Source organism: Lycium ferocissimum, chromosome 10, assembly GCF_029784015.1.
Source record: "Lycium ferocissimum isolate CSIRO_LF1 chromosome 10, AGI_CSIRO_Lferr_CH_V1, whole genome shotgun sequence".
Classification (NCBI taxonomy): Eukaryota; Viridiplantae; Streptophyta; class Magnoliopsida; order Solanales; family Solanaceae; genus Lycium; species Lycium ferocissimum.
The window spans coordinates 64,600,042-64,608,682 of NC_081351.1; the positions used below are offsets into that span (position 1 = coordinate 64,600,042).

Here is an 8,641-nt window from a genome sequence, read left to right on the forward strand (position 1 = left end):
TAGATACTTATGTGTGGGTAGTAGATGTCTCACGATTACTACAGTGTATATTTGTATATCATTTTTAATAGCTTCGTAGGCTTATGTGCACAAAGGTAGATGTATTTTGGAAATGATAATGATTGTATTATGACAAGTTCCGTGCTGAGAGTAATGTATATTGAGGAAGAGTTTGATGACAAGTATGATGGGTGGTGCTCGGTAGGGTAGCTCCGGGTACCCGTCATGGCCCCTAGTTGGGTCGTGACAGGTGCGCATGACACTTTCTTATTATTGTGATTCAAGACTTCATTTCAAACTGTTGTCTTCTTTTCTTAATTTTTTTTCCTTTTCAATTTGAGTGTGTGTGATTAATTCACATATTTTCCACTTTCTTAATTTATCTAAATTTATGGTGTTGTTTCACTTGCGAATATACTACGTGTATTGTAGTAAATGCTACCTTGATTTCAATGACTCCCCGAGCCACAACCTGTTTGATCCTTTAGAACTAGCTTCAGCATTGAGTAAAGAAAAGGTCTCTTGGCCCTTGGATTGGTGCGCAAGCATAAGAAGAACAAAAAAGAGGGGCTCTAGCTTAATAAGAATCATACAAACGGCATACTAAACAGAAGCGTGTAGTCTCAAAAGAAGGGCATCACTGTCACTTATGTAATTTTAAAAATTTGTCTCAATAAATTTAATTTTTTGTTTCTTTTCATTTTCTATGATTAATGTTCATTATTTGTGTAATTATATGCAAATATTACTTCTGTTATGTTTGCAAACAGGTCCAACAATCACATTCTTAATCCTCTTAGTACTCTTACTCCATTTCTTGGAATTTAATGAAATATTGAATATTGTAATTCATTTGGAATGTGAAAATACGCTTTAATGTATTTTTAATTACCTCCTTCCCTTATTATCCTTTCTCATGTAGCTATTTCTCTCTTTTGTTCTCTTTTAATTTTTACTTTTAAATGCATTTTTTTCTTATTGTCTTTTGTTTCCTAACTTTAATATTTATTTTATTTCCTTTTTAGCGATCTTGATATAACAATCCTTTAGATTGGTGAAGAAAAAGAGAAAGTAAATGGGGGAACAGAAAAAATATTGATGTAAAAAACTAAGCAACTCACATTAGAGAAGATGCATCTTTTATGCATGACTTGAAATAGGGTATATTAGTAGGTAGTTGAGCGTCGTCCTCCCTATTAATTCATATTAGTAGTCATAGTATTACTTTTTGCAGTTTATTGTCCTTCGATTTCCGCTACTATCTGTTGTCCCTTGTAATTTCATTATCTTATTAATTTATGGTAGTTATGGCTTCCTTTTTCTCAGACATGTTTATCACGTTTTTATAGTATATTGCCATGGCTTTTTATGCTGTTTCAAATTGCTTATCCTTGTGACGAGGGTCTCCCGGAAACAACCTATCTACCTCCCAAAGTAGGGATTTAATATTACCATCTTTTCCTTTTTCGTTATTTTTTTTATAAATATTTTACCTTTTCAAGTTCACATATACTGATTTCTTATATAAATTCATATTTAAGCTAAAACATTTTTCATGAATTCTCTTTTATGAAATTTATGAAATATGTGTGCTTGATAAAAATTGGTTCCCTTTTATAAAAGTAAATAATAGCATTAGTATTCAACTATATTTTAGTTCTTTTTATGACTGCGCGAAGCGTGGACAAGTACACTAGTTAGAAATAAAGGAAAGAAAAGTATATGATGCAATATGAAGTAAAAACATCTTTTACTTGAGTAATAATATAAAAAGGAAGGTAAAAAGGTAGCTTTAGAAAATAATAGCAAAAATTTAAAAATATGCCCGAGCTGGGGATTGAACCCATGATCTTAAAACTACAAAGATAACCTTTGACCATTGCTCCACTCAGCCTATTATGACCATGTGTTCACTAAATTAATATAAGATATATTTTCAGAATTATACACATAATATATCGAGATTAGTCGAGTGACCATGTGTTCACGTGACCCAAAATTTACACACAAATTCGCCCCTGGCCACGTGGCATTGCCACCTTATCACCCCTAACCCATTTTACTCCTTTCCACTTCCACCACTAAAATTTCACCACCGTTGCCACCGTATTATCCATCAATGGTGACTAAATCTGAGAGAGAGCAATAATGGACTTAAAATGAACCTCAAATTTTGGGATTAACATAATGACTAACAAATGGTATAAATAATTTGGTTTGATCTTAGCTAATGCGTACAATTAATTACTAGTAAACAATTTTGATCCTACATTTTATACTGGATAATCCCCTAATTCCAAAGAACCAAACTTTCCTTTGAAGTTTTGATCAAATGTTTAGTGTACTCTAAAAATTATACATCAATTTAAAAATTTAACAAAAAGAATATTAATTTTCGAGTAATTAATTTTGCATTTGAACTAAACCATCATAAAAGCATGGGTAAAACACGAGACGACAACACAGATCAAATGTCCATGCCACCGAGCTAAAGAGCCTTTCTTTTTTCTTCCAAGAAGAGAGAAAAAAAGGGTTTTTGTAGACTCATAAGCTACTAATGCTCCTTTCCTCTTCGCTCTCTGTATACACAGTACTCTGTATCCGTATGTCTGCTCTCTGCTTCTCCACTACCAACACTTCACAACAAAGAACAAATTAACCCAAAATTTGAGGTTCATTTTAAGTCCATTATTGCTCTCTCTCAGATTTAGTCACTATTGATGGATAATACGGTGGTAATGGTGAGATTTTAGTAGTGGGAGTGGGAAGGAGTAAAATGAGTTAGGGGTGATGAAAGAATGCCACGTGGCATTCACCTCATCAAATATTACTATCACGTAAGATATGATGTCTACCTTGAACAATTTTAACGGAAGAGGGGTATATTTGATCCAATAATATAACGGCAGGAATATATTTGAACCCAAAGTATAACGAGGAGTATGTTTGACCCTTTTTCAATAATACAGGGGTATATTTGGCCCTTTTCCGTATATTTTTGTTTTATACGAAAATGTAGACTTGTATCGCCCAAAATGTAAACTTACGTCATGTAAAACGTGGTGATGGTCAAAAATTAAACATCAGCCAAAATAGAGGCATTTGTGCGAATGACGCCTTTGTAATTGCCTGTTGCTTGCAACCTGTGTCGGTCTCCCTTGCTTCCCATTTTTATTACAAAAAAAAAAAAACTCTATTGTCCCATGAGCAAATGAACGATCATACAAAAGACTGGAACCTTCTCAACTTTTCTTTTTCCCTTCACTTCCATTCCATACCATAACTTTTCCGGAAGAATTTGCTTGCTACTTCCCGAAAAGTTTCAAGTTTTGGCCATAGCATAATATGGAAAATGAGACTGCCGCTGCGCCTCAGCTGGCAGCTCTTGCTGACACTGATATCAATTGGGACAGGTTTACTCTTTCTTCATTTCTTTCTTTAGTTTGGCTTTTGCCCTTCTATGTGTTTCTTGATTTATATATTTCTGTCATTATATTCTTGCTAAAGCTTTGAAAAGTTACAATGTTTCTGCAAATGAGCTCCATTCCTTTAGCCTTTAGTAATGACTAATGAATATATTAAGTTCGTCTTTTGTAAGGTCAAATTACTTCGTTTTACTTTTCTTTTTGGGGTCTGGGGATAAACGTAACTCCAGTAATTTATAGTATTGGTTTATCTAAGGATGGCGTTATAAATCTAAAGGTGCCTGGTTCCCTTAGGTTGGCAGCCAGCATAAAAATTGTCATAATATTACAAATCCTGTAAACATTGAACGGAATGGATAGAGGAGTCATATAGTCGACCCAACAAGTTTGGAATTGAGGCATAAGGTGATTGATTGATCGAATGATCTACTTAGTGGGCATGTGAAGAGATGCACTTAGGAAAAATCTTTGTACATGATTTTGTTCAGAGATATAGATAGCTTCAGTTATGGTGCATCTTTATTAGTACTAATTAATACGGAGTAATACAGCCAGGGAAGCCAATTTAATCTCTTTTTCAATTTGGATCGAAGTTAGTCAACAGGGCTTAAAGTGACCATTACCTTAGCTTGTTTTTGTCAATGCAAGGAATACTTAACGGTATCTCCAAGTCTAAAGAATAACGGTCTAAAATACATTGAAAGAAAGTCAAAACAAAAGGAAAACCAAAAATGAATGGTAATGGGAGCACTTGTCCAGTGTGTAGAAATCCGAATCGAGTTGAAATAGAACTCCTTGGATATAAGAACTAGCATTATGTATGGCATGGAAGTAAAGTAGGAGATTTGAGATTTCCATTCTCTTTTTGAGGTAGGAAATAATTCCAGGATGTTTGCCACCCCTATTTCTTATTCGTTTTTGAATTTCTAATAGTGGATAAAAAGTCGAAATAAATCTTTGCGACTTCCAACCTAGCGTATGTGCTTTTCCGGAAGAGAAAGTAAAAATATAAACGCCTCACCTTTTCAGTCTCCCCTTTCTTGAACTAATCCTATTGTATGTTGTGTGTTAGATCCTTGGCAGAACGTTTCAATCACTTTAAGTACTCCTGTCCTAGTTTTAGGTTTAATCATAAAACTCTTTCCTTATATTGAGAAACAACTTAAGTTTTTAAGTTCCGGAAATCTTACTGTCTTATTGCAGGTTGGATAAGGCCAGGTTTCATATAATAGGAGCTATTCTTTTCACAGTTCAGTCGGCGTTAATACATTCAACTGCAGTAGTGAAGACAAGAATGCAAGTGGCTGGATCTGGACTTTCTCAAATGAACGGACTCTCTGTATTTAGGCATATACTTAAAAGTGATGGCACCCCAGGCATCTTTAGAGGCTTTGGCACATCTGCCGTGGGTTCATTGCCAGGTAGAGTTCTGGCTTTGACTTCACTTGAACTATCAAAAGATATGATGCTAAAATACACTCAAGGTCTTAATATGCCTGAAGCAACTCGTGTCGGTGTAGCAAATGGATTTGCTGGCATGGTCTCCAACTTAGTCTCATGCGTATACTTTGTGCCTCTGGATGTGGTGCGTAAAACTGACTTTGACTATTTATTGGAGTATTTTTAGAGGCACCTAAAGAATATATTTTCTCTGTATTATATATTTTCTTCCTCAAGTATTACTACATGTTATATGCTCTTGAGAATAAGTCAGGAATAATTAAGAATTAATAAAATCTGTAACAAAATATAACTTTTGTACACTGTACAGTCTATAGCTTACAGAAAAGATTCATTAAATATGACGGATTGATGATTTTGGTGAGGAAGTGCTTTACAGTTTACACTGTTCCAGTGGCCTTGATGTTTGCTTAGGAAAACATGTACATTTAACAATTTCTAGAAGTGATACTCCCTCCATCCCATATTAGTTTTATATGGTATTTCCAGTAGCTTGTCTTTTATGCGTGAAGTTACAAGTGCAAGCTCATACAATATGACTCTTTTCTATTTCAGGTTTGCCAGAGACTTATGGTTCAGGGAATTCCGGGGAGTAAGCCTTGTACTGGTCCATTCGATGTTATAAGGAAAGTACTAAAAGCTGAAGGGGTCCGTGGTATGTATAGAGGATTTGGATTAACAGCTGTGACTCAGTCTCCTGCGCAGGCACTTTGGTGGGGTGCCTATGGTGCTGCTCAGCACATGATTTGGAGGTAAAATGTTCTTCTTACTGGACCAAAAATATAGTTGCTGTCAGTTACTAATATCCTCTTTTGTGAAATTGTGACCTCAGGAATCTGGGTTATGGTGACAACGTGGACAAGAAACCGTCTCACATGGAGATGGTGGCGGTCCAGGCTACAGCTGGATTGGCGGCTGGTGCCTGTTCATCAGTTATTACAACTCCCATAGATACTATTAAAACACGACTTCAGGTAAAACCTTATTCTTTGATATGTTAATTCAAATTTGGGAAGTCTATTGTCATGATTAGCTTTGCTGGTGCATCTGAAGGTTATCGATGATTATGGGGTTGGGAGACCTTCTGTACTGAAGACCACGAAAGCACTTCTCAGAGAAGATGGGTGGAAAGGCTTCTATAGAGGCTTTGGACCTAGGTTCCTCAATATGTCTTTCTATGGAACAACAATGATCGTCACGTATGAGATAATCAGTAAGCCTCATTTGTCTTGCAGCTTCCTGAGTTGGCATCTTTTTGTTGTGGAATTATTCTCAAAAACAACAATTACACCAACTTTTTAAGTTTTGAATGCATCTGTTGTTCCAAAATAAATGTGTTGCTCCTTTCCATCAAAGCATCTTTGGTTCCTTTCAAGCCAAATACTCCACATTATGCATAACGGTAAAGTCATCCCTATCTTCTTTCGCTGCTTCCTCATTCTCTGATTTCCCCAACTACAAAGAACTTGTCTGATGTTTTCTACATAACACATCCCCACCCTTTGTATCTCCCAGTTGTTAAAATGTCTTCTAAATTGAAATGTCCATGAGCTGCCATCCCAATGGTCAGCAACTGCACCATTTTTGTCAAGTACAATGCTGTATAAATCAAAGAAACTGAGAGCTAAAGATTCCTCCCGCCCCATTTGTCCTCCCAAAATTTAAATCCTCTTAGCCATAGTGAACATATTCTACCAAATTTATTGGTTGTGCTGAACATGACCTGTCGAAGTAACAAGTTTGGGACCACCTCATATCCATAGTCTCTTCTGCATGATATCTTTAATGGGAGTGCTCTTTTTGTTTTCTTTTCCTTTTACTTTCTACAATTAACATATTTTTCTTGTTTCCACTGCATATCCTGATAAAAGTAATTAGTTTTAGGATCTCCATAATCCCCTTGTAGATGATAGCCTTCATTTTTGCATCATACACCTCGCTCTGGGAAAAAAAAAAAAAAAGGCTTCCTCCTTCCATCATTAGCTTATAACTTGGTTTGAGTGCAGTTTCACCAGCTACATATCTACTAACAAATATTTCCTCTTTTTCCAGAGAGATTATCTGTTAAACAAGCATGATCATTCGGACAATAAAGCCCAAAGAGCATCAATATTCGGAAAGTACGAAAACGGCTGAACCAGTATCTGGGAGGCTTCATATTATACAGCTAACTTCAACTTTTTTTTTTTTTTTTTTTTATTTTATTTTTTTTAATTTCTTTGTTTTGTTCAGCGGGATTTTTCTCTTGTTATTCTTTTATGACCTTTATACCCACTTAAGGGCATTTAAACTATTGTGATTAAGCATCGTCAGAGTTCAATAGTTTCTAATGTAGTATAATATTTTCACCTTGTACTCCACAAGCAAAGGAAGTGAAACTGGATTTCAGAGGCTTAAGCTTGTAATGTTTATATCTTTTTAAAGTTCTAACCACTAGACTCATTGCATTTGAAATTATGGGTTCATAATCTGGTATTTCTTGAAATTTTAATGATTTCACATGTAAGGAAAAATTACCTAATGTAACTTATTATGCTCCACAATTACACTTATAAGTAGTATTTTTAATTAATTACGAAATATTTTACATTTTATAGTAGAATACACGTATCCCTAAATCATGGGCACAATTCTTGTAAGAGCATGCTACCGTGTATATATTATTAGTGTATATACAATTTGTCATTGTATATACATTGATAGTGCATGCGTGTGTATACAGTGTCTATGCTACGTTTTGAAAGAGCCTGCATATAATGAATATGTTACGTTTTGAACAAAAAATATTGCTACGTTTTGAAAATAAAATAACATTGCTATTTATTCATTTGTAAAAAAGGTGGCTATTTTAAAAGATATATGCTCTTTCGGCTGGCAATATCGGCAAACTAGCAGTTGATTGTCCAAGTAATGCTTACTCACAAAAGCACACCCAAGTCAGTATTGAGGCGAGGACTTCAATCACTATCAGTAGTGGTTTATACCTTATATAAAAAAAGAATAGTCTTACAAAGGGAGAAATTATTAGCGCGGAAACGATAAAAACACAAAGAATTAACGTGGTTCGGATCGATGTGATTCTAGTCCACGGAGAACGGCTGACACTTTTATTAGTATTCAGGGAGAAAGTAAGTTACAAGATTGAACACTCTTGGGTTCTATGTTCTGTCCTACTTAATAAATTCTAGCTAGCATGTATTTATACTACTAGGTCTAATCCTTTCCTAGAAAGAATCGAAATCCCAATAACACTTGAAAACCAACAGAGTCCTTTTATTTCTTTCCGCTTTTGAGTAGGAATTGTCTCGAATATCTTCTCAACTTCACCATCTCCACCTTGAGATGAATTTCGAGCTTCCATATGAACATCATTCAGTCCAATGTCTCTAAGCTTACGTGAGCTAACTCCGTGTAGGAAACAAGAGACACTAACCGAAACCTTGTACATACTAGTAGCTCTACCTTGCCTTGCCGTTCTCCATCCTAACACATCAGTTGATGCGACATCCTACCAAACTCATACAACGACTGAACTTGACAAGAGGAACCACCTTGGTCAACATATTCGCTGCGTTGTCCTTTATGTCAACCTTCAAGACCTTAATTGTACCTTGTTCAACAACATCACGAATAAAATGGAATTTGATATCAATGTGTTTGGTGCGATATGAAATCTCTGATTTTTTTTATCAAGTGAATAGCATCAAGTTATCACATTTTGTGAGTTCGTCGCGTTGAACCCTACTCAATTCGAC

The 8,641-nt window shown here is 35.3% G+C and overlaps 1 protein-coding gene across 1 annotated transcript; it reads left to right on the top strand.

Annotated features, from left to right (window-relative positions):
* Positions 1-3,095: 3,095 nt before the first annotated feature.
* Positions 3,096-7,111, top strand: LOC132034492 (uncharacterized). The gene is made up of 6 exons (XM_059424873.1): positions 3,096-3,413; positions 4,629-5,010; positions 5,442-5,638; positions 5,719-5,860; positions 5,940-6,099; positions 6,939-7,111. Exons 1-6 carry the CDS (start codon positions 3,346-3,348, stop codon positions 6,962-6,964), a joined length of 975 nt encoding a protein of 324 aa, XP_059280856.1. The 5' UTR covers positions 3,096-3,345; the 3' UTR covers positions 6,965-7,111.
* Positions 7,112-8,641: the final 1,530 nt, after the last annotated feature.